Consider the following 26,992-nt stretch of genomic DNA (forward strand, 5'->3'; position numbering starts at 1 on the left):
CTTGAGGAGAGGGGTAGTATGAGTAAAGCGACCCTGGCGGAAGACGAGACGGGCAGCAGAGTTTTGAACCGATTGGAGAGGGGAGAGGTGACTAAGTGGGAGGCCAGCAAGAAGCAGATTGTAGTAGTCTAAACGAGAGGTGACAAGGGTGTGGATGAGGGTTTTGGTAGAGTGCTCGGAAAGAAAGGGGCGGATTGAATCACTGACTACAACAGCTGTCCTAACCCTTCCCACCTGGGCATAAGTTCTTGGAGACATATCCTCAGCGAGAGAGGATAATACATCCTCTGATGGGCAGGTTCTGGCTACAGGAGTACTTCCTACTTCACCAGGGTGATGCTTTCCTTCTAGAAGACCTCCCTCCTGCAAGGCAGCACGGGCTGCCAGACTGGAGGTGGGACTTCTCTACACTGTCCCTGTGTTATGATTCTGCTAGATAGGCAGGGGAAGGTTTGGAACACACTCCTGATTGGCTTGTCAGGGGCTGAGCCAGAAGACATCAGAAGCCTGATCCATTTAAGCCTGCCTCTTCCCTGCAATCATTGCTTTGGCGTTGATTACTTTGCTGAAGCCAGCCTGTATTTTGGCGCCTTTATTCACATTGGAGTATTAGCCTTTCACCTCTCGCTTGCTGATTCTGTGTGTGCTGGGTATTCCCAGCATGAGCCTGATTGCCTCACTTCCCCCACCTGGCTTGCTTCTCCTGTTCTAACGCTGTGCTGTCTGGGGTAAGCTGTTGCCTTGAGTTGTTTCAGTTTATTTTTTTAGCCTTCTCTCCCTCGGTGTTCCCTTTGTTGTGCTGAGCTGCTGCTCTGCTCCCTGTGGCTTTGCCTTCCCCTGTCCTTGTATTTTGCTCCTGTTTGTTTTAGTTCTCTTTTGTTTGATGTAGCTGTCTCCTGTGTTCATAAGAGTAGCCATACTGGGTCAGACCAGTGGTCCATCTAGCCCAGTATACTGTTTTCCAAACAGTAGCCAAGCCAGGTCACAAGTACCTGGCAGAAACCCAAATCGTGGCAACATTCCATGTAGAACCCCAAAGAACAGCAAGATTCTGGAATCCTAAAGAGTGACAAGATTCCATGCAGAATCTCAAAGAGTAGCAACACTCCATGTAGAACCCCAAAGAATAGCAAGATTCTGGAATCCTAAAGATCATCTACACTTTTCATTGGACAGGAATCAAAATATTTTTTCAGATTGGTAAGAGAAATCCCACAACTTCTAACAGGAGTTATCATCTGAAAGGCTGAGATCACACTCAACATACCGAGTTGAGTGTGGTTCACTCGTGTTATGGTATTGCAGTGTGTATTTGGAGAGCAGCATTCCTGTTCTGGTCTGTGTGTGTCAAGGCAGCTTCCTCTGTTTGTTTATTCTCCCCTTATCCTTGTCTACTGAGTAGTACTCCCCTGTTCTTTCCCTTTAGCAGTTCCTTTTTCCCTTGGGGGTTGTGGGGCCAGTTTGTGTATTCCTTAGGTAGTTCTCCCTTTTCCTTTATGTGCTGTAAGTGCAGCCTTGCTCCCTTGTGTGCTGATTGGTTCTGCCTAGAGTATATTCCTATAGTTGGTTTCCTTTTTCCCTGAGTGCTGTGTTGTTTCAGCCTAGAGTATATTCCTATAGTTGGTTTCCTTTTCCCTGAGTGCTGTGCTGTTTAAGCCTAGAGTGTTTCTTTCTGGGGCTTCCTGTATTCTTGTTCGCCTGTGGCACAGCTTTGTTTTCCTGTAGAGGCTTCTGCCTTTTCTCTGTGGATTTACCCTGCATTGTGTGCACTGCAGTTCTGTGTGGAACCCTTTTTATTCTTTCCCCCTTCCCAGAGTGTGACTCGGTTCCCAGTCTGTCGTGAGGCCCGCTTGCTTGGTCTCTGTGTGAGTGCGTTCCCGATAGGCCACGAGGCCCACCTGAATGCTCTATCTTCCCCTTTCTTGTGGTACCTGTTGGTTATTGCGAGTGTGCGGGGTTTGGTGGCTGGGGTGGTGCATAGGGCCTGTTCAGTCTACCCTAGGCCTTGGCCTAAATTCTATACTTCCCTACACCCTTCCCTACACCCTTCCCTACACCCCTTCCCGTGCACTCCGCTCCATGGATAAATCCTTCTTATCTGTTCCCTTCTCCACTACTGCCAACTCCAGACTTCGCGCCTTCTATCTCGCTGCACCCTACGCCTGGAATAAACTTCCTGAGCCCCTACGTCTTGCCCCATCCTTGGCCACCTTTAAATCTAGACTGAAAACCCACCTCTTTAACATTGCTTTTGACTCGTAACCACTTGTAACCACTCGCCTCCACCTACCCTCCTCTCTTCCTTCCCGTTCACATTAATTGATTTGATTTGCTTACTTTATTTATTTTTTGTCTATTAGATTGTAAGCTCTTTGAGCAGGGACTGTCTTTCTTCTATGTTTGTACAGCGCTGCGTATGCCTTGTAGCGCTATAGAAATGCTAAATAGTAGTAGTAGTAGTAGTAGTATACTAGGCCTCGGCCTGGGCTCAAGGGCTCACGTCCAGAGAACAGAACGCCAAAGCCATGAGCTCGACTGAACCCTCCACTACGCAGTTACTCCAGCAACTGCATGCTCAGATTCACCAGGTTATGGGAGCCGATGCGCTTAATCATCTGGTAGACACTCTTACTGCTACTGGGACTAGTGGGAACCCTTCAACCCCTAGGCCACAGGGTCCTGTGTTGGGTGGCCTGGGCATTCAGGTAGCCCAGCCCCCTTGTTATGATGGCAATAGTAGGACTTGTCGGGGCTTTATAAATCAATGCCAAATTGTTTTTGAGCTACAGACCCAGGATTTCCCTTCAGATCGAGCACCGCCATACTGGGAAAAGACCAAGGGTCCATCAAGCCCAGCAACCTGTCTCCGACAGCGGCCAATCCAGGCTTCAAGAACCTGGCAACCCCCCCCCCCCCCCCAAAAAAAAAAAAAAACAATAAATTTTTTAAATAATGTTCAATGGACTTTTCCTTCAGGAATCTGTCCAAACCCCCCTTAAATTCTGTAAGGCCAGCTGCTGTCACTACATTCTCTGGCAACAAGTTCCTGAGTCTAACTACACGCTGAGTAAAGAAAAACTTTCTCCTATTTGTTTTAAATCTACCATATTCTAGCTTCATCTTGTGTCCCCTGGTTCTATTATTGTTTGAAGGTGTAAACAAACGCTTCACATATGTCTGCTCTACTCCGCTCATTATCTTGTTGACTTCTATCATATCACCCCTCAGCCACCTTTTCTCCAAGCTGAAGAGCCCTAACCTTCTCAGCCTTTCCTCATAGGGAAGTCGTTCCATCCCTTTTATAATTTTCGTCGCCCTTCTCTGCACCTTCTCCAATTCCTTTATATCTTTTTTGAGATGTGGCGACTAGAATTGGACACAATATTCAAGGTGCGGTCACACCATGGAGCGATACAACGGCATTATAACATCCTCGTGTTTGTTTTCCATCCCTTTCCTAATAATACTCAACATTCTATGCGCTTTCTTAGCTGCCGCAGCACACTGAGCAGAAGTTTTCAACTTCTTATCAATGATGACTTCCAGATCCCTTTCTAAGTCTGTGACTCCTAACGCGGAACCTTGCATGACATAGCTGTAATTCAGGTTTCTCTTATCCACATGCATCACTTTGCACTTGTCAACATTGAACTTCATCTGCCACTTGCTGTTCCAGTCCGTCTGCTCCAGCTGCTCCAGTCCATCAGTTCCAGCTGCTCCAGTCCGTCTGTCCCAGCTTGTTCCAGTCCATCCGTCTCAGCAAGTCAAGTCCGTCTGTTTCTACTTGTTCCAGTCCATCTGCACCTGCTTGTTCCAATCCGTCTGTACCAGCTTCATCTAGTCGTCTGTTCCAGCTTCTTCCGGCTTGTTCCAGCTTCCTCCAGTCCGTCTGCTCCAACTTCTTCCGGCTTGTTCCAGCTTCCTCCAGTCCGCTTGTTCCAGCTTCCTCCAGTCCGCCTGTTCCAGCTTCTTCCGGCTTGTTCCAGCTTCCTCCAGTCCGCCTGTTCCAGCTTCTTCCGGCTTGCTCCAGTCCGCCCATTCCAGCTTGTTCCTGTCCTTCTGCTCCAGCTTGTTCCAGTCCGTTTGTTCCAGTTTGTTCTGCTTGTCAGTCCATCAACTTGCCAGTCCATCAACTTGCCTGCCTATCAGCAACCAACCTACCTACCAGCAACCAACCTGCCTGCCTGCCTGTCCATCAACTTGCCTGCTTATCAACCCACTAACTACCTCCCTGCCATCTAGCCTGCTCAACCACCTAACTGCCTCCCGCCTGTCACCTGCCTTCAAGCCTGCACAACTATCTGACTGCCTCCCCGCCTCCCAGCTTACCAGCCCATTAACCCACCTGTCTACCAGCTCACCCATCACCTGCCTGCCTACCTGACCATGGCCCCTATACACATTCTCTTCATCGCCCTATCCCTTCCTAATCTTTTCCCCCTCCCCCCACCGCTGTCTACCGTAGGAACTCACTGCCCATCCATGTCCTCTCCCATTCTGCTCACTACTGCATTACCCTACCCACCCCGTCCCTCACCACCCCACCATCTCTCCTATCCTCCCCCTCCCTCCTAGCTCTCTACATTCAACACTTCCTCCCTGCCATTAGCCTATCCCCATTCCTACTAAGCTCATCCCGTCTTCGTCGCCTTCGTCACCCTACCTCCCCCGCCCTCCTCTGCACTCTCTTGCTCCTCCTCCTACTCTCTGCTGGAAACATCAATCCCAATCCAGGCCCCCCACACACGTCCTCCTCCTATCCATGCAAACGATTCCGTGATGTCTCCAATCTCATCTCTGTTCCCCTCCTTCCCCCCTCTTCCCTTCCCTTCTCATGTGCCCTGTGGAATGCCCACTCGGTCTGCAACAAACTGCCCTTCACCCACGATCTCTTCCTCTCTCATTCCCTTCAACTGCTCGCCCTAACTGAAACCTGGCTCTCCCCAGACGACTCTGCCTCAGTCGCTGCCCTTTGCCATGGAGATTATCTCATCTCCCACACTCCCCGCCCAGTTGGCCGCGGCGGAGGCGTCGGGCTACTACTCTCGCCCTCCTGTAGCTTCCAACCCCTCCTCCTACCGCAGTCTCACTGCTTCTCATCCTTTGAAGCACACTCCATCCGGCTATTCTACCCATTGCCACTCAGAGTGGCAGTCATTTACCGCCCCCCTAATAAATCCCTCCCTTCCTTCCTCACCAACTTCGATGCCTGGCTTTCCGTTTTTCTTGAACCCTCATCTCCGTCCCTCATTCTCGGAGACTTTAACATACACGTTGATGACCAATCCGACCCTCACGCTTCCCAGTTCCTCACTCTAACATCCTCTTTCAACCTCCAGCTATGCTCCACCACCCCTACTCACCGAGACGGCCATTGTCTTGACCTCATCCTCTTCTCTACCGGCTCTCCCTCCAATTTCCACGCTTCAGCTCTTCCTCTCTCCAATCATCACCTGATCACCTTCACACTTCGTCACCCCCCCCCCCCCAGCCCCATCCAACTTTAACCACTACTTCCAGAAATCTCCAGGCTATTGACCCCCTCACCTTATCCTCTAGTATTTCTAATCTCCTCCCCTCCATCGTGTCCTCCGAGTCTGTCGACAAGGCTGTCTCCGCTTACAATGCCACTCTCTCCTCTGCTCTGGACACCCTCGCACCATCCATCTCCCGTCCCACAAAGCGTACTAATCCCCAGCCTTGGCTGACCCCTTGCATCCGTTACCTTCGCTCCTGCGCCCGATCTGCTGAATGCCTCTGGAGGAAATCTCGCACCCACTCAGATTTCCTTCACTACAAATTCATGCTATCCTCCTTCCACTCCTCCCTATTCCTTGCAAAACAGGACTATTACACCCAATTGACCAATTCTCTCAGCTCCAACCCCCGTCGTCTCTTTGCCACCCTTAACTCCCTCCTCAAAGTGCCGTCCGCTCCCACCCCCCCTCGCTCTCTCCTCAATCACTGGCCAATTACTTCCGCGACAAGGTGCAAAAGATCAACCTTGAGTTTACTACCAAGCTATCTCCTCCTCCTCTTCACCCTTCAACCCTCTGCAACCAACCAACCCAGGCCTCCTTCTCCTCCTTTCCTGACATCACCGAAGAGGAAACCGCTCGCCTTCTTTCCTCCTCGAAATGCACCACCTGTTCCTCTGACCCCATCCCCACCAACTTACTTAACACCATCTCTCATACTGTCACCCCCTCCATCTGTCATATCCTCAACCTCTCTCTCTCCACTGCAACTGTCCCTGACACCTTCAAGCACGCCGTAGTCACACCTCTCCTCAAAAAAACATCACTTGACCCTACCTGTCCCTCCAACTACCGACCCATCTCCCTACTACCCTTCCTCTCCAAAATACTTGAGCGTGCCGTCCACAGCCACTGCCTTGATTTTCTCTCCTCTCATGCCATCCTTGATCCACTTCAATCCGGTTTTCGCCCTCTACACTCGACAGAAACAGCACTCTCTAAAGTCTGTAATGACCTGTTCCTTGCCAAATCCAGAGGCCACTACTCCATCCTCATCCTCCTCGATCTATCCGCCGCTTTTGACACTGTCAATCATGATTTACTTCTTGCCACACTGTCCTCATTTGGGTTCCAGGGCTCTGTCCTCTCCTGGTTCTCCTCCTACCTCTCCCACCGCACCTTCAGAGTTCACTCTCATGGATCTTCCTCCACACCCATCCCCCTACCTGTTGGCATTCCCCAGGGATCTGTCCTTGGACCCCTTCTCTTCTCAATCTACACCTCTTCCCTGGGCTCCCTGATCTCATCTCATGGCTTCCAGTATCATCTTTATGCTGATGACACCCAGCTGTATCTCTCCACACCTGATATCACCGCAGAGACGCAGGCAAAGGTATCGGCCTGCTTATCCGACATTGCTGCCTAGATGTCCAACCGCCACCTGAAACTGAACATGTCCAAGACCGAGCTCATCGTCTTTCCACCAAAACCCACTTCTCCTCTTCCCCCACTTTCTATCTCAGTTGATAACACCCTCATCCTCCCCGTCTCATCTGCCCGCAACCTTGGAGTCATCTTCGACTCCTCCCTCTCCTTCTCTGCGCATATCCAGCAGATAGCCAAGACCTGTCGCTTCTTCCTCTTTAACATCAGCAAAATTCGCCCTCTCCTCTCTGAACATACCACCCGAACTCTCGTCCACGCTCTCATTACCTCACGCCTTGATATTTGCAACTTACTCCTCACCGGCCACCCACTTAGCCATCTATCCCCCCTTCAATCTGTTCAGAAGGGGGGATAGATATTCCGCCAGAACCGTTATACTCATATCACCCCCCCCCCTCCTCAGGTCACTTCACTGGCTTCCAATCAGATAGCGCATTCAGTTCAAGCTCCTCCTTCTTACCTACAAATGCACTCAGTCTGCTGCCCCTTGCTACCTCTCTACCCTCATCTCCCCTTACGTTCCCGCCCGAAACCTCTGCTCACAAGACAAATCCCTCCTCTCAGTGCCCTTCTCCACCACCGCCAACGCCAGGCTCCGCTCATTCTGCCTCGCCTCACCCTATGCTTGGAACAACCTTCCTGAGCCCTTACGCCAAGCCCCCTCCCTACCCATATTCAAGTCTTTGCTGAAAGCCCACCTCTTCAGTGGTGCTTTCGGCACCTAACTCTTACCTTTCAGGAAATCCAGACTGCCCAATTTGACGGCTCCTATCGGACTGACTGTTCATTTGTACTTTAGATTGTAAGCTCTTTGAGCAGGGATTGTCTTTCTATGTTAAATTGTACAGCGCTGCTTAACCCTAGCAGCGCTTTAGAAATGTCAAGTAGTAGTAGTAGTACTTGGACGCCCAATCCCCCAGTCTCGCGAGGTCCTCCTGTAATCTTTCACACTCCTCCTGCGACTTGATGACCCTGAATAACTTTGTGTCATCTGTGAATTTAATTACCTCACTAGTTACTCCCATCTCTAGGTCATTTATAAATATGTTAAAAAGCAGCGGTCCCAGCACAGGCCCCTGAGGGACCCTACTAACTACCCTTCTCCATTGAGAATACTGACCATTCAATCCTACTCTCTGCTTCCTATCTTTCAAGCAGCTCTAAATCCATTGTAATACCCTACCTCCAATCCCATGACTCTTCAGTTTCCTCTGTAGTCTTTCATGAGGTACTTTGTCAAACGCCTATTGAAAATCCAGATACACAATATCCACTAGCTCCCCACTGTCCACATGTTTGTTCACCCCCTCAAAAAAATGCAGTAGATTGGTGAGGCAAGACTTCCCTTCACTAAATCTGTGCTGACTTTGTCTCATCAGTCCATGTTTTTGTATGTGCTCTGTAATTTTATTCTTAATAATAGCCTCTACCATTTTTCCCGGTACCAACGTCAGACTCACCGATCTATAATTTCCCGGATCTCCTCTGGAACCTTTTTTAAAAATCGGCGTAGCATTGGCTACCCTCCAGTCTTTCGGTACCACACCTGATTTTAGGGATAGATTGCATATTACTAATAGTAGCTCTTTCCCTCTCCCAAACATCATTATTCATTCTTCTTTAATTTACAACACACTATCCCAATTTACACACTCTTCCCACTTCCTCCTCTACCATCTTCCTCTCTCTTACCCATCTTACTTACCCACTTTTATTGTTCACCTCTTTATTTACTATATTTAGCTGTTTTATCCTTTTTGTGTTTTCTTGTAAACCTATTATATATTATGTAAGCCGCATTGAGCCTGCTAATAAGTGGGAAAGCACGGGGTATAAATGTTACAATACAATGCAATACAAGTTCATTTTTCAGTTCTATTAATACTCTGTGATGAATACCATCTGGTCCTGGTGATTTACTACTCTTCAGTTTGCAGAACTGACCCATTACATCCTCCAAGTTTACAGAGAATTTGTTTAGTTTCTCTGACTCGCCTGCTTCAAATACCCTTTCTGGCACCGGTGTCCCTCCCAAATCCTCCTTGGTGAAGACCAAAGCAAAGAATTCATTTAATTTCTCCACTATGGCTATGTCTTCCCTGATCGCCCCTTTAACACCAATTTCATCCAGCGGCCCAACCGATTCTATAGCCGGCTTCCTGCTTTTAATGTATCTAAAAAATGTTTTACTATGTATTTTCACTTCTAACTTTTTTTCAAAGTCCTTTTTTGCCCTCCTCATCTCCGCTTTCCATTTGACTCGGCATCCCTTATGTTTTATCTTATTATTTTCAGTCGTTCTCGTCTCCATTTTTTTAAGGATTGTGTTTTGGCTCTAATGGCTTCTTTTACCTTACTGTTTAGCCACGCCGGCTGACGTTTGGTCTTTTTTCCTCTTTTTCCAATACGCGGAATATATTTGTCCTGTACCTCTAGGATGGTGTTTTTGAACAGCATCCACGCCTGATGTGAGTTTTTTACCCTGTGAGCTGCTCCTTTCAGTCTTTTTTTCACAGTTTTTCTCATTTTATCGTAATCACCTTTTCTAAAGTTAAACGCTAGTGTATTTGATTTCCTAAGTTCACTTCCTTCAATGCCAATATCAAAACTGATCATATTATGATCACTGTTATCAAGTGGCCCTTGCATCGTTACCCCCCACCCCCCGCACTAGGTCATGAGCTCCACTAAGGACTAAGTCTAGTATTTTTCCTTCTCTTGTGGGCTCCTGAACTCAGCTGTTCCATGAAGCTGTCCTTGATTTCATCAAGAAATTTTATCTCCCTGGCGTGTACCGATGTTACATTAACCCAGTCTATATCCAGATAATTGAAATCACCCATTATTATTACATTGCCCATTTTATTTGCTTCCTTAATTTCCTTTGACATTGTTGCCTCCGTCTGCTCGTCCTGGCCATGCGGATGGTAGTACACTCCTATCACCATTTTTTTCCCCTTTTCACGTGGAATTTCGATCCACAAAGATTCCAATAGGGGTTTTGTATCCTATCTGAGTAAAGGTTCTCATTAATATACAGTGCTACCCCTCCTCCAATCCTATCTACCCTATCTCTACGATATAATTTGTAGCCCGGTATGACTGTGTCCCACTGGTTATCTTCCTTCCACCAGGTCTCGGAGATGCCTATAATATCCAATTTTTCATTGTGTGCAATGTATTCCAGCTCTCCCATCTTATGTCTCAGGCTCCTTGCATTTGTGTATAGACATTTCAATGTATGCTTGTTGCTCAGTTTTATATCATGTTTAATACATGGCGTTATTAATATGTTATCTTCTGTCTGGTTATTATTAATTTTACTTAAGGCCATCTGATCCACTATGGTTTCTTTGACATCCTTACTTACAAGGAACTTTTTCTTCCCTGTTTGGGTGATTTCCTCAAAAGATACCTTATCCTGAACCATGTGCTTTTGAGCGACTGTCGGCCTTCCCCCCCGTTTCTAGTTTAAGAGCTGTTCTAGTTCCTTTTTAAATGTTGACACCAGCAGCCTGGTCCCACTCTTGTTAAGGTGAAGCTCATCAGATCGGAATAGGCTCTCCCTTCCCCAGAATGCTGCCCAGTTCCTGACAAATCCAAAACCCTCATCCCTGCACCACCTTCTCATCCATGCATTGAGACTCCGGATCTCTTCCTGTCGCTTGGGCCCTGCGCGTGGAACAGTTAGTATTTCAGAAAATGGTACCCTAGAGGATCTGGATTTGAGCTTCCTTCCTAAAAGCCTAAATTTGGCTTCCAGAACCTCTCGCCCACATTTTCCTACGTCGTTTTTTCTTTTTTAAATGAAAATAGTTACAGAACAATGCTTTATAGAGGGATCGCTTTGCTCTAAGAGTGTTAACCTAAGAAACATTGTGTAAAAATACATGCCAAAATTATGAGTACAATGCAAATAGGCACAATAATAAAACACATGAAAAAACATTTTTGAGTACATTAGACAAGATGTGTGGAAATAATCAGTAGCTGTATGGCAGTGTGCTGAAATTTTGAACCACAACCCGTTTATCATATATAACCCTTTCGATTTTTTAAGCACATGACTTTCTATGCTCCATTGGACTTTGTTCCTGACAATCCCTTTTTGCTGGATGGATATTTTTGTTTGTACAGCCGTTATTGCCCTTGGATTGTAATCCATAACCAGCTCCTTTAGACTGCAAAAAATTATTTTTTCGCTGTTTTCACTGTTAAGTGTAATTTCTTTTACCTTCAGGCGGGTCTCCTCATTGGAAAACCTATACTTTTATGTTTTGGGCTGGCCGAGACAAACTGTTACCCTTAGGGATCTCGCTTGTTAATTCACCTAAATAATCTCCCAACAGAGGATTCCACTCACCCTCCTTGCTCACAAAAATCACAGAGTCTGTGACATGTACAGCTCCGGACGTGCGTGCGTGGTTGTACAAGAACCTGTGAAGATGTTCAAAGATAAGATCCATTCAAAGTTGTCAAAATACATGTGGATTGTGAAAAATTGCAGGACAACTATAGGAAACTGGAAGACTGAGCATCCAAATGGCAGATGAAATTTAATGTGGACAAATCTAAAGTGAAGCACATTGGGAAGAATAATCCAAATCATAGTTACCTGATGGTAGAGTCTACCTTAGGAGTCAGCACTCAAGAAAAAGATGTAGGTTTAACTTGTATACAATACATTAAAATCTTTTGCCCAGTGTATGGCGGCAGCCAAAAAAGCAAACAGGATTTTAGCAATTATTAAGAAAGGGATGCAAAATAAGACCAATATTATAATGCTTCTGTATTGCTCCATGGTGTGACATCACTTTGAGTATTGTGTTCAATTCTGGTCGCTGTATCTCAAAAAAGATATAGTAGAATTAGAAAAAGTTCAAAAAAGAGTGACCAAAATGATAAAGGGGATGAAACTCCTCCCATATGAGGATAGGCTCAAGATGTTAGGGCTCTTCAGCTTGGAAAAGAGACAGTTGAAGTGGGGATATGATTGAGGTCTATAAAATCCTGAGTGTTTTAGAACAGGTAAAAGTGAATCGATTTTTCATGCTTTCAAAAAGTACAAAGACTAGGGGAGACACAATGAATTTACATGGAAATACCTTAAAAACATATAGGAGGAAATATTTTTTCACTCAAAGAATAGTTAAGCTGTGGAACTCGCTTCCGGAAGATGTGGTAACCGCAGTTAGCATATCTGGGTTTGAGAAAGGTTTGGACAAGTTCCTGGAGGAAAGGTTCATTGTCTGTTATTGAGATGAACAGGGGGGAAGCCACTGCTTGCCCTGGGATTGGTAGAATGGGATGCTGCTTCTAATCGGGCTTCTGCCAGGTACTTGTAGCCTGGATTGGCCACTGTTGGAAGCAGGATACTGTGCAAGATGGACCCAGTATAGCTGTTCTTATGTTCTTAAGTACATTCACTCCACACTTGACACAAACTCAAAACTCAAGAGAGGCTTCCCACTTGACATAAGCTAAATGGCCAAAAGCCTAAGCCTTGAGCACATACTCAATAATAAACAATCCACCACCAAAATCACTCCACACACACACTTGGGTAGGGCTTCCCAAACCAGTTCTGGGGGCCCCACAGCCAGTCAGGTTTTCAGGATATCTACAATGAATTTTCATGAGATCAATTTGCATGCACTAGGTCTCAATATTTGCAAATCAACCTCATGCATTTCTCATTGTCAATATTTTGAAAGTCCACCTGGCTCTGGAGTCCCCAAGTCAGGTTTGGGAAGCAGGGAGTGTCTGACTTAAATAAAGGTGGACAGAACAACTATAACCATTCCATAATGGGAATGCTGTAACCAAATTATACACACTTCCTTTCTACATTGGTTGATGATGGGCAGCCCAAAAAGTCCGTTCTTTGCAGCATTGTTTTGTTTTGCTTAATCTTCATTTTTGTTTGATTTGCAATGTCATTAAAAGTTTGCCCTCTTTGCAAATAGTGCACACCAAAGAAGTAGAGGATGACTCACGACTTTCACATGTGAATGGAGAACAGAAGATCTTTACTGAAGCACAAGATCAAGACCCAAGGTCTTCATTTGGTGCTTCAATAAAGATCTTCTGTTCTCCATTCACATGTGGAAGTTGTGAATCATTGCAAACACCATCCCATCCCTACTTTTGGTATGATCCTGAATGCAGAAGCATACTGGGCTAGTGAGGGTCCTGAAAGAATCTTACATATGCATGACAGAGATTTGTATGTGACGGAAGTAGTAGTCATGCAAATCCTTCTCATTGAATTCATTAGGGATATCCTGAAAACCTGTCTTGCTGGTGAATCTTAAGGACTGGGAGTGAATATCAAGGCCTTTGACTATGCTTTTCTTAATGATGCAATGATGGCAAAAAAAACAAAAACTACTCAACTTCCTTACATTTTCAGAGATGGCCTTACCATCAAATGATCTGAGGACTGGAACAGCAGGCTGTTTTCTCATGTAAAAACCTGAAGGTCTAAGTTACAGCTGACCTTCACAAGCAAATGGTCTTTGTTGACTTTTGGGCTTCTTGTCTTAAAATTCGCATTTTGTATAATTTATCCTTTGGCACACTTCAGACCATATCTTGGCTCACAAGATTTACCTGCTCCTTTATGTCTCTCTTGCTTCTGTAGCTTATTTCATTGAATCTTTGCCTCAGTGATTAGTCCAGGAACACAATGGGGCGACTTCCTATGGGCTGTGTCTCACCGTATGTGAAGACAAGTACTGGAGGGAAGGTAAACCCTCTGAGATTCTACTCCACCACCTACTGTGTATCGTATGGTGAGTGCAACAGTGGTGGACTATCTAATCATTTGTGTTTTTTATTTGATGTAGTACTCTGGTCAAGTTACACAGGCAATGACTGAGCACCCTCATGTTAAGGACCTTCTTGCTGCCCCATGAGCAAGTCAGGCAACACCACACTCTATTGTTCTCATTCCCTTTATACTTCCCCATCTTTCTCTCACCCTATTCATGTTCTTATGTTTGTTTTCTCACTCATCTCAATTTTCATGGGATTTTGCCTGATGATTGCTGTCAGGTTTGGACATGAAGCCTCCATATTTGAACCATTAAAAGTATCTGTAGGATTTGTGCTACAGAAGCAATTGTAATTCCTCTATCCAGGCTTAAGCGTATCACCTGTCCAGAAGTATATTTGTTGGTTTCTGTCTGAAACATAGTCCATTTAAGAATATAGAAATTTAGATGGTGGTGCATATTTAACCTATGCTTTCTTCTGTCAGGCCAAGAAGGGTTCAAGCCCCGAGGCGTCTCCTGCTCTGGTACAGGTTACCAATCCAATTTGCGACCTATGGCTTGTTATGATCCCAGTCTGGACAGGCTTGATAATCCTGCCATGGGGTAAGTAAAGTTTGCTGGTTGAGTGTGGGAAGAGGGGGAAGAGTTTTCACTTTAGTGCCCTTGATATGGGCACTAAAGTGTCTGACTGGGTTAAAAACTGGTTAAGTGTAAGGAGACAGAAGGTAATGGTAAATGGAGTTTGCTCTGAGGAAAAGGATGTTATCAGTGGTGTATTGCAGGGATCGGTCCTTGGGCCAGCTCTTTTTAACATATTTGTGAGTGATATTGCGGAAGGACTGTCTGGTAAGTTCTGTTTCTTTACGGACAATACCAAACTCTGTATTGGATAGACATCTCAGAGGGTTTGGATAGCATGTGGAGGGATCTGGCGAAGCTTGAAGAATGGTCCAGTAATAGGCAACTCAGATTTAATGCTAAAAAATGCAGGGTCATACACTTAGGGAATGGTATAGTATAGGGGAAGAAGTACTTCTATGTATGAAAGAAGAGCGGGACTTGGGGGTGATTGTATCTGATGATTTCAAGGTGGCCAAACAGGTAGAAAAGGCAATGATCAAAGCCAGAAGGATGATCGGGTGCATAGGGAGAGGTATGGCCAGCAGGAAAAAAGAGGTGATAGTGCCCTTGAATAAGTCTCTGGTTAGGCCCCATTTTGAAACTGTGTGCAATTCTGGAGATCGCACCTTCGAAAAGATATAAACAGGATGGAGTTGGTCTACAGGGTGGCTATAAAGTTGGTCAGTGGTTTCTGTCATAAAGAGTATGGGGACATAAGTACATAAGTATTGCCATACTGGGAAAGACCAAAGTTCAGTCGAGCCCAGCATCCTGTTTCCAACAGTGGCCAATCCAGGTCACAAATACCCGGCAAGATCCCCAAAATGTACAAAACATTTTATACTGCTTATCCCAGAAACAGTGGATTTTCCCCAAGTCCATTTAATAACGGTCTATGGACTTTTCCTTTAGGAAGCCGTCCAAACCTTTTTAAAACTCTGCTAAGCTAACTGCCTTCACCACATTCTCTGGCAACGAATTCCAGAGTTTAATTACACGTTGACTGAAGAAACATTTTCTCCGATTCGTTTTAAATTTACTACATTGTAGCTTCATCGCATGCTCCCTAGTCCTCCTAGTATTTTTGGAAAGCATGAACAGACGCTTCACATCTACCCATTCCACTCCACTCATTATTTTATAGACCTCTATCATATCTCCCCTCAGCCGCCTTTTCTCCAAGTTGAAGAGCCCTAGCCACTTTAGCCTTTCCTCATAGGGAAGTCGTCCCATCCCCTTTATCATTTTCGTTGCCCTTCTCTGCACCTTTTCTAATTTCACTATATCTTTTTTTGAGATGTGGCAACCAGAATTGAACATAATATTCGAGGTGCGGTTGCACCGTGGAGCGATACAAAGGCATTATAACATCCTCATTTTTGTTTTCCATTCCTTTCCTAATAATACCTAACATTCTATTTGCTTTCTTAGCCGCAGCAGCACACTGAGCAGAAGGTTTCAACGTATCGTCAACGACGACACCTAGATCCCTTTCTTGGTCTGTGACTCCTAACGTGGAACCTTGCATGACGTAGCTATAATTCGGGTTCCTCTTTCCCACATGCATCACTTTGCACTTGCTCACATTAAATGTCATCTGCCATTTAGACGCCCAGTCTCCCAGTCTCGTAAGGTCCTCTTGTAATTTTTCACAATCCTCCTGCGATTTAACGACTTTGAATAACTTTGTGTCATCAGCAAATTTAATTACCTCGCTAGTTACTCCCATCTCTAGGTCATTTATAAATATGTTAAAAAGCAGCGGTCCCAGCACAGAGCCCTGGGGAACCCCACTAACTACCCTTTTCCATTGAGAATACTGACCATTTAACCCTACTCTCTGTTTCTATCTTTTAACCAGTTTTTAATCCACAATAGAACACTACCTCCTATCCCATGACTCTCCAATTTCCTCTGGAGTCTTTCATGAGGTACTTTGTCAAGTGCCTTCTCAAAATCCAGATACACAATATCAACCGGCTCCCCTTTATCCACATGTTTGTTCACCCCTTCAAAGAAATGTAGTAGATTGGTGAGGCAAGATTTCCCTTCACTAAATCCATGTTGACTTTGTCTCATTAATACATGCTTTTGAATATGCTCTGTAATTTTGTGTTTAATAATAGTCTCTACCATTTTGCCCGGCACCGACGTCAGACTCACCGGTCTATAATTTCCCGGATCTCCTCTGGAACCTTTTTAAAAAATCGGCATTACATTGGCCACCCTCCAATCTTCGGTACCACGCTTGATTTTAAAGGATAAATTACATATTTCTAACAATAGCTCCGCAAGCTCATTTTTCAGTTCTATGGATCTCAATATGTATACTTTGGAAGAAAGACGGGAGAGAGGGAACATAATAGAAATGTTTAAATACCTCTGTGGCATTAATGTACAGGACGTGAGCTTCTTTCAAATGGAATGAGAGGGCACAGGATGAACTTAAGAGGAAATAGGCTCAAGAGTAATCTAAGGAAATACATTTTTATGGAAAGGGTGGTGGATGCATGGAATCGCCTCCCGGTGGAGGTGGTGGAGACGAGGACTGGGTCTGAATTTAAGAAAGCATTGGACAGGCTCATGGGATCACTTAGAGAAAGGAGGAGATAGTGGTTGCTGTGGATGGGTAAATTGGATGGGCCATTTGTGTATTATCTGCTATCATGTTTCTATGTTTCACAGCATCATGTGGTGGAGGCAGGAGAAAAAAAGGCTGTTATTAAGGCTAGGAACATATTATCATAGTAAACCATATTCCAGGTTATGCTCGGTGTTATAGTCATACCCAATGGATAGGACTGTTCCATTTTTCATATTCCAGTTTTAAACTAATTTTCTTATGTTACAGCCTCCTTCTTCAGGATAGTCACCTATCCATTACCAGCAAACATTTCACACCCCCTGAGGTTCCCAATGGCACTGAGGCACTGCCATCAAGACTGCATCAGACAGGAAGTGGATTCAGGAAAAGCACACCTGTTACTCTCCCTTACCGTAGAGTGGTAAGGGGTCTAATGAGAGCTACCCAGTCATAAGAATGCTCATAAAACCAGGGAATGTATTTGCAATAGTATGACTGCAGGAGGAAAGATATGAGAGTGAGTCAATGGAAGTTCGACCTGGGCTATAAGGGGCGTGCATTCGTTAGTGCACCATAAAAATGTAGTGCATGCTAAATAGATTTAATACACACTAATCAGCTTAGCACTCCTTAATTTGCCTGTGTGTGTTAAATGAATGTTGGCATGCACTACAAATTCCCTATTAGAATTAGAATATTTATTTATACATCGCCTTTATCCAAGGCGGAAATTCAAAGATAATATGCATAATAAAAATACAAACAAGGACGTATTCAGGCAGTAAAGGACCATTGTAACATTGGCAAGAATACCAGTTTGAAGTGAGTCCTTGAGTTCATAAAACAACAAAATCAAGAAGGTGCAAAAAACTGTCAAAGTGCATAATCCCTCAAAGTTTTCTTAAAAGAGGCAAGCCTTGATTCAACCGTCATTCATAAAGACAACTTGTTCCATTTCACAGGCACTATAACAGAAAATGCACCAGATCTTGTTAAATCCAAATTAAAATATTGTAAAGCAGGTACCACAAGATTACGTTGCTTTCGCGATTGCAACATATGTGGCCAAAACTAACTGAAAAAAACACCCCAAAACTGGGAAAAATTTGTGATAAAAATGAAAACCAATTTTTTCTTGCCTATGCACATTCCTCTGAGTTATGATTTCATATGTCTAATGTGCATATATAAGTAATCCATGTGTGTCTACATATATAATTTGTATTCATGTCTCAGTGTCTGTCCCAGTACAGTGCCTGCAGTCTCAGTTCCTTGTCCTATGCAAGTCCTGTCTTTATTGAATTCAAGGTTTCAAGGTTTATTCAGAATTTGCTATCCCATATATCAATAATCAATGTCTATGCGGCTTATAATGATATAACATTTAGGGAACAAAAAGAGATTAGAAACAGAAAGGAAAAGAGGGGATAGATCAGGGAGGGGTAGAAAAGGAACTTCATTATCAAATAGTAAAGAAAAGTAAATATGACATGGAGGGGATAAAGGGGGCATGTCTATACTGATCCATCAATCTCAATATATTGGACAGTGTTTAGGATGACAGAAAAGCATCTTTGAATAAAAAGGTTTTAAGAGCTATTTTAAAATGTGTCATTGAGGTCTGTGATCTGAGCAATAGTGGCAATGCATTCCAGAGGGTAGGACCAGCAACAGAAAAACTGGTGTCTCTGGTGGCCTCATGTCTAATATGACGAAAAGATGGAACAATCAGGAGGTGTTGATCAGCTGAGCAAAGGGCACATGTAGGAGCATAAAGGGTTAGTAGTCTTGCTAAGAAAGGAGGTGATCCAGAGAGTATTATTTTAAAACCCAAAAGGAGAATTTTATAGGTAATGCAGTGCATGAGCAGTAGCCAGTGTGCATTTTTGAGAAGAGGTGTTACATGGTCAAATTTCCACAAAACTGTAATTAATTTTATTGATGTGTTCTGTATCATTTGTATATGCCATAGTTCTTTCAGTCTCAAACCTTTATAGAGCTTGTTACAATGAGTGAGTTTAGATATAACTAGGGAATGGACAAGAATGTTGAGGGCTGAGGAATGTAGGAGTGAGCTGATGGAGTGAATCATATGTAATTGGAAAAAACAGCATTTTATAAGAGAGGAAAGTTGTGGTTGAAAATTTAGGGTATCATCAATGAATACTCTCAGTAGTTTCATAGAGGTGACTAGTGGAATTTGCATTCCAGAAAGCAAAATTGGACTTGATAATTGGGGGTTTTTTATTTGGAAAAAGCGAGAATACATACATACATCAATGTCAATGTACATGTTTTTATATGTACCCCTTGATGTTTAGTGTTTTTCCGAGACCTCTATGTAATCTTTTAGGAGGGCTTAGGTTGCATTATAGAATATATACTGATGATATTCAATTTTTCTTTAAATTTGAATCAACTGTTGAGGAAAATTTTGAATTACTGTGTCTCCATTTGCGAACAATTGGTTGTTGGTTGAAAGCAAACCGTTTAAAGTTGAATGCTTCCAAAACACAGGTTATGTTTCTAGCTTCCTATCCTGTATACCTACATCGTTTTCTTTGAATGGAGTAATCATTGAGTTGATTAAGGTGATTAAATCTCTTGGTGTGATTCTTGATCCTGTGTTGACAATGAGGGATCAAGTATGTAAGACTGTAGGTCTTATTTTTCAAAGCTGAAATTAATAAGACGTTTGAAAGATTATCTTATTGTTGAGAATTTTAGATTGGTTGTACTGAATATAATAGCCCTGAATTTTGATTATTATAATAGTTTATTACTTGGCTTGCCTACAAAAGCTTTATGATGTTTATAGATAGCACACAAATCAACTGCGACTATTATGTGGCTTATCTAGGTTTGAGCTTATCTGGTGTTTATCAAACTTCACCAATTACCTATTGAGTTTCATTTTCAATATAAAATACTATAGCTGGTTTTAAAGTATTATCCAGTAAAGTATCTGTAGTGATTGCATCAGCTCTACACCTACATCAACCTACTCGATCTTTACGGTCAGGTGCTATGAATCTGTTGGATGTTCTATCTTTTCAGTCTGTGTACGCAGATGAATATAGGTCATCAATTTTTTTCATAGCTGGGCTTATATTATAGAATGCTCTGCCATTGCAACTTAGAGTATTGGGATAGGTAGAAGACTGTAAAAAGGGTTTGAAGACCTTTAGTGCACCTTTAGAGAGGAACAATGAGTTTTAGAGCTTATTTTCAAATCTGTGTTCTTGTTGTTTTGCATTGTAAGTTTACAAATGTTGTTTTATCTATTTTAAATGATTGTGTATATATTTTTGTAGTCTGCCTAGAATGGTAAATAGAGTAGAATAAATTTTAAAAATAAATAAATGTGCACATTTGCACTCGCTTTGATTCTTTTCTGTATGTACCCTCACATTCATGCTTCCCTGCATACAGGTATCTTGAAGTCTTTACACCTAAATGCCTATATTTGTGTTTGTGTTTATATATATATATATATATATATATATATATATATATATATATATATATATATTAACAGCTGGCAATAATGACCATGCGGCTTCTTCATTACAGGTAAAGAATGTCCATTTTGACACCCAAGACCATGGACCTTATGCCATAGCTGGGCTCACACCTAAGCATCAACCCCTTCTTTTCCAAGCTAAAGAGAAGGGATTTGAGGAACAAGAGAATTTTCGATATGTGAGTGAAATGCAGTCCAGCTATTCTTTTGTACCTTCCATGTTTAGGCAGGATATGAACTTTTACACAAGTTAGGGAATTCTATATATGGCACCTAACGTTATGCACTATTTCTGCAAAAATTTATCATTGTGGAAAAGAGTTATAACAGAAGCAAGGCACCGAAATGGGCCAAAAATGGCAGATCAGTGCAGAACTACACTTATGCACACAGTTATAGAACAGTGCCTAAGTGTGTTTCCATGCAGATCTGAAAAGGGGGCATAATGATGGAAGGGACATGGGCAGGTCAGGGGCATTTCCTTAAAATGGGTGCAGTGTTATAGCATTAGGGAGATTCGTGCCTAATTTGCATGTTTGGATTTATACCTGGTTTCAGGTGGGATAAATCATTGTACCCAAAGTTGGGTGCAGATTCCAGCGCTATCCCCTGGATTCCATGTAGCACACCTAGAGATCTGCATCAAAATCCAGGTGGATTCTATAACAACATATGTAACTTAATTAGCTTAAGAAGCTAATTATCGTTGATAACAGAACCTAACATGCAATAATGAGCACTAATTGGCAATAATTAGACTTTATGCGCACAACTCGCTAAGTGTATTCTGTAACGCACTGCACCTAACTTCTAATGTGCCCAGACATAAGGGGGCATGGTTAGGGGAGAGGAAATGGGCGTTTCGTGGGCAATCTGAAATTTACGCGCATAGTTATAGAATATGGCCCTCTGTGCCTAAATCTATATGCTGGGATTTACGCCATGTTTTCGTTGGTGTAAATGGACGTGTGTAGTTTTAGGTGCTGGGATATCAACTAAGCATATTCTATGTACCGTGCCTAAATGTAGGCGCCACATATAGAATATGCTTAGACAAAAATGTTTTCCTTGTAGATTTTTTAGGTGCCATATATAGAATCCCCTCTATGCGCTATTCTATAAAGAGCGCCTATCCATAGATGCCCTTTATAAAATACCATTTAGTGCTGATTTTTTGGCACTATATACTGAATCTAGCCCAAGATCATTTTCTTCTTTTTGCTGTATGCATAGGTAATCTGTTTTCTCATGATTCTTGGAGATTGCTCATTAAATTGCTTCATTTGTTTTGTGGTTTCTTAGGGACCATATTACATGTCAACAGATTATAAAACAAAGTTCAGAATGGACCCTCCAGTTCTGTCAGGTAGAGTAAAATAAATACACAGGACTTTATACTAATTTGAATGCTCCTGTTCCTAACTCTGTAGACCTACCTCTTCATCTTCATGGAGCAGGGAGCAAGGAAGGGAGAAGGAATTGGGGGAAGGGATTAAGGAGATTGTGAAGGACAAATGAAGATGGAAGAATTTCATAGTGAAACATTAGATTTTTCTGTAACCCCCTTATGTTTCAGTACAGTCAGAATCGGTTATGAATATCTCCATACACAGATGACAGGAAAACTGAATGTTTTGGGAAATGGGAGTAGAATGTATGTGGGAGAAGAAAGGAAATGCATAAAGAGAGGTTTTACAAACTGAGGCAAGTGCCTCTTTTTGCTCCTTTTTCTTTACTCTCATCTTCTTTCTTTCTCTTTGTCCTTTTTCCTTTATGTCTCTCTCTTATCCCTCCCATTTTTCTCTCCTCAACCATTCTCCAGGATTTTTACAGGGAAAGTCTGTTGGAGCTTTGGAAGATACTGGGTTCACTGAAGGTTCAGACTTGGAGCCAATAACATATCTACCACCATCACAATATCGTCAGGACATTCCTGTGAGTATAACATCTGCCATTTACTAGCGAAACCCACAGACATCGTAACACAGATACACACACCTTCCACCATCTGAGGCTCATCAAGACTTTTTATGAGTAAAGCCTTTTTGAAGTCACTAAAATATTTGCACCTACACAAACAGAGTATATCAAGTACTTTTCCTTTTCCCCCTTTTTTTAGCAATTCAGAATGAATAAATATTTGTTTTGTAAATAGAAAACAAATCTTTTTCTAGCTTGATTATTTCTTTGTTCCAGTCCTTTCGTTAAGCTGCTCTGTTTGTAATGGCTGTATTCACAGGCATGTTATTTCCAGTCGAGTAATCCTGGTAGTTTGCTGTAAGACATAGTTCACTTTACACATTAATCTCTTGCCAGTTATCACTGTTTACATGAGACGATTCTTGTGATACAGTGATGGTAAAAGGTACAAGACTGCATGTTGCTAGGGTGTATGCATTGTGGGTGACTGAAGTTCCCTGGCAATACTATGATGATGGAAACTATCCCCCTGGGCATGCCTTACTATGCAGCTGAGGGGTCAAGTGCCAATATATAGATAAGGACAAGTTGAATAATGCAGAGTCAACTGGGATAAATAGAAGGGTGGCTAAACCCCCTCCAAATCACAGCTCCTCCTACATTGCTCCACTTTTGTAAATAGGCAACACTACTCAAACCACTTTTAAAGATATCTATTAAGACAAACCTTGATTCAGGCTGATTTGAACTCAAATTGTTGCATGAAAATTCCAAAGGTAAAGCATTCCATAGCTCCGGTCCTGCAATATAATAGACTGAAGATTTGTATTCATCCAGTCTGACATGATGGAATTCATCCATTGTGCTTTACCTTTGGAACTGTGCAGCAAACAATTAAAGGCTTATTTTTTTGAAAAAGCCTTTAATTGATTGAGGGTCCTGTTTACTAAGGTGTGCTAGCATGTTTAACGCACACTAAAATTAGCACGCGCTAAATGCTAGAGTCATCCATATATTTCTATGGATGACTTTCCTGAATCAGGAATATCTACAGTTATATTGCATAATATTTGGCCTTGTATGTAAGTATGAATATTTGTGTCCAAAGAGTTTTGTGATATTTATTTATTTTTTGTTTTATTTTATGTTGATTTTATTGTGTATGTTTTATCATGAACTGCTTAGAGTTTTAAGATAATTTATAGCCCAAACTATTTAAATACATAAATAAATAAATAAACATTTTAATGGCTTCCTGATGCTATGGATGTCATAGAGGGGCATAATCAAACGGCGCCGGCCATCTATATGGCCGGCAATCTATATGGCTGGCACTGCAAACAGCGGTTCTGAACCGTATTATCGAAAAAGATGGCCGGCCATCTTTCGTTTCGATAATACGGTTGGGGCTGGCCAAATGTTTGAGATGGCCGGCATCGGTTTTCGCCAATAATGGAAACTGATGCCGGCCATCTCAAACCCGGCCAAATCCAAGGCATTTGGTCGTGGGAGGAGCCAGCATTTGTAGTGCACTGGTGGTCTCCCTCACATGGCAGGAGACCAACCGGGCACCCTAGGGGGCACTGCAGTGGACTTCAAAAATTGCTCCCAGGTGCATACCTCCCTTACCTTGGGTGCTGAGCCCCACAACCCCCCCCCCAAAACCCACTACCCACAACTGTACAACACTACCATAGCCCTAAGGGGTGAAGGGTGGCACCTACATGTGGGTACAGCACCCAAGGTAAGGGAGGTATGCACCTGGGAGCAATTTTTGAAGTCCACTGCAGTGCCCCCTAGGGTGCCCGGTTGGTGTCCTGGCATTTGAGAGAGACCACCAGTGCACTACAAATGCTGGCTCCTCCCATTTACCACCACAAGTGTAACGGGTAGGGAGGGATGGGCCTGGGTCCACCTGCCTGAAGTGCACTGCACCCACTAAAAACTGCTCCAGGGACCTGCATACTGCTGTCATGGAGCTGGGTATGACATTTGAGGATGGCAAAAAAATGATTTTTAATTTTTTTTTTTTTTTTTTTTTTGGATAGGAGGGGGTTGGTGACCACTGGGGGAGTAAGGGGAGGTGATCCCTGATTCCCTCCAGTGGTCATCTGCTCAGTTGGGGCACTTTTTTGAGTCTTGGTCCTAAAAATAAATGGACCAAGTGAAGCCGGCGAAGTGCTTGTCAGAGCTGGCCTTCTTTTTTCCATTATCGGCCGAAGCCGGCCATCTCGTAACCACGCCTCCGTTCCGCCTTCCATAGCCTGCCGAAACGTCCCCTTTAACTTTGGCCGGCTCTGCGACGGAAAGCAGTTGAAGCCGACGAAAATCGGCTTTCGATTATACCGATTTCACCGGCTTCAGGAGATGACTGGCCATCTCCCGATTTGTGTCGGAAGATCGCCAGCCTTCTTGTTCGAAAATAAGCTGGATAGTTTCTCAAATAAAATCCTCTTTTTCTATTACAGGTTAGTCCCATTCACTGCTTGAAAGGAGTCAGTATTACCAAGACAGATTATTTACCTACTGTCGGCCCAAATGTAAGTTCTCCATCCTCAGCTGGGACAGATCTTGAACAATACGTGATGGCGAAGAACAAAATAATATAAACTAAGAACTATACAACCAAAAATGATGAAAACAAAGTGTCCTCAATACAACAGAAATTGCCTCATGCTCTCATTGAAGGGGACTCACTGTTACCCAGCCACCTAGCTTCTCTTGTGGTAGGGAAAAATGTCTATTATTTCCTCAGTCAAGAGGATCTATTTTCTTCCCAGTTGTTCAGAAGGGGTTGTTAGTATGGATGGTTTGGATTTGGTGTTGATAACATTGACAGTGCCCATTGTTTTCTCACCAGGGGAGCGAGTACATGCCTACCATAGCTGGGAACTCAGAGCGTGATGGTGGGTTTTGGCAACAAATGGACAAGCATATTATTCCTGCTGTAAGCTGCATCTCTCTCTTCATTTCTTTATGTCTCTCTCTCTCTCTCTTTCTTTCTCCCTCCTTCTGTTTCTGATACCATATTTTACATTTCCAATTAGGAAAAGCTGAGGACACAGATGCGTAAGAGTGAGATGCATGACAAGTTTGAGGGACTATACAGGGAGAGGAGGACACATTTGGACCTCCTAGACAGACATCACATTGGGGAGAAGGTAGGTTTGGCTCACTGACAGTTCCCATGACATGAGAGGGGGATCACTGCATCAGATGTACCTCTTCTCTCCTTGTAGGACCCGACTGGTTACAGTACTAACAATAAACCATTGCATTTGACTCCAGCTCGTCTTCCTGAAGGGTCTGACCACTTCTTGACAAATTACAAACTCTGGTAAGTTTCTTCTGCCATGTTCTGATGATCCTTTCTACAAGTATTCTGAGATAACCGCCTCTTTCATGGCATTTTCTTATGGTTCATTCTTCTGGCAGTCTGAGGTATTCTTTTCTTATTCTGTAATAGCCACCTTCCCTCTCAGCACTCTCTGACCTATGTCCCTTTCTTAGAGTGTTCTCTAGCAGTCAGCTCTCATCTTGCACTCCTTCAAATATCTTCCTGCCCTAGTAGCGTCTGGTTTGTGCCTCTTGCAATGTGCTGACTGGCATGTTGTGATACTTCTATCTCTGACACTGCCCTTTCTCTCGTGGCACTCTTCTTGAAGTTCAGCTCTCTTTCTCATGGCACTGTCATATTTACCTCCTTTCTGGCACACATTAATGGCCCTATTCTTTTAGCATCTTAAAACATTCTCATTTTCCCACTTGACACTCTTTATCATATAGCTTACCTCTTTGGTGGAGGCTAAAATGATTTAATTTAAACTAAACAGACATTTATATGCCATATGTACCCCATCACTAGGATTTAAAACTGTTTATATTTATGTTTATTTAGGTATCTACCAACATTTGATTATACACATCACCATAAAGGTCGAGAAAGCGTGGGATACACACAGATGATCCTGAGTTGCATAGAGTAGAGAGACAGCAGAGGCACATATTTAAAATGTTTTTTATGAGCAATTCAGCAATGAGTATTAAGGGGTAAATTAAAGAAAGGGTGCCAAAATTTAGGCGCCAGGATGATCTGCACTAATGCCAGATTCTGTATAGCGTGCCTAGCATTCCGTGCTGAAATTTAAACGTATTCCATAACAATGCATGTAACTTAATTGGCTTAACAAGCTAATCCTTTCCTGAAGTTACTATAGAGGAAACTACACTTCTCCTTTCTTCCTCAAAATGTACCACCTGTTCCTCTGATCCCATTCCCACCCACCTTCTTAATGCCATCTCACCTGCACTTATTCCTTTTATCTGTCACATTCTCAACCTCTCACTTTCCACTGCAACTGTCCCTACTGCCTTTAAACATGCTGTGGTCACACCTCTCCTTAAGAAGCCTTCACTCAACCCTACTTGTCCCTCTTTTTTTTTTTTTGAAAATATCTTTATTATTAGAAGAAAAGACATGTAACATTTGAACATCACATTTCGGCTCAATGAAGCCAACTAATTCCAATATTTCCAATATCTAGCAGCCGATAATAACCTATAAATACAATGAATACATTGACTATATGTGTCAGCTAACAAACCTTGTTGTATAACCTTAACATAATACAACTATCAAAATGAG

At 43.1% G+C, this 26,992-nt stretch overlaps 1 protein-coding gene across 2 annotated transcripts in view; it reads left to right on the forward strand.

Annotated features, from left to right (window-relative positions):
- The window catches only part of PPP1R32 (protein phosphatase 1 regulatory subunit 32), a 107,191-nt gene that overhangs the window by 32,007 nt on the left and 48,192 nt on the right, over positions 1-26,992 (forward strand). Inside the window, exons 2-11 of one of the 2 annotated variants that reach the window (XM_030201167.1) lie at positions 13,567-13,717; positions 14,185-14,302; positions 17,172-17,325; positions 20,478-20,606; positions 21,730-21,793; positions 22,250-22,362; positions 24,816-24,887; positions 25,208-25,294; positions 25,395-25,508; positions 25,587-25,684. In XM_030201167.1, the coding sequence (XP_030057027.1) occupies positions 13,612-13,717; positions 14,185-14,302; positions 17,172-17,325; positions 20,478-20,606; positions 21,730-21,793; positions 22,250-22,362; positions 24,816-24,887; positions 25,208-25,294; positions 25,395-25,508; positions 25,587-25,684 (1,055 nt within the window). In that variant the 5' untranslated portion in view covers positions 13,567-13,611. The remainder of the gene's footprint in view (positions 1-13,566; positions 13,718-14,184; positions 14,303-17,171; positions 17,326-20,477; positions 20,607-21,729; positions 21,794-22,249; positions 22,363-24,815; positions 24,888-25,207; positions 25,295-25,394; positions 25,509-25,586; positions 25,685-26,992) is intronic. The other variant, XM_030201169.1, reaches the window with a different exon arrangement.

The sequence above is a fragment of the Microcaecilia unicolor genome, chromosome 4 (genome assembly GCF_901765095.1).
Source record: "Microcaecilia unicolor chromosome 4, aMicUni1.1, whole genome shotgun sequence".
Lineage (NCBI taxonomy): Eukaryota > Metazoa > Chordata > Amphibia > Gymnophiona > Siphonopidae > Microcaecilia > Microcaecilia unicolor.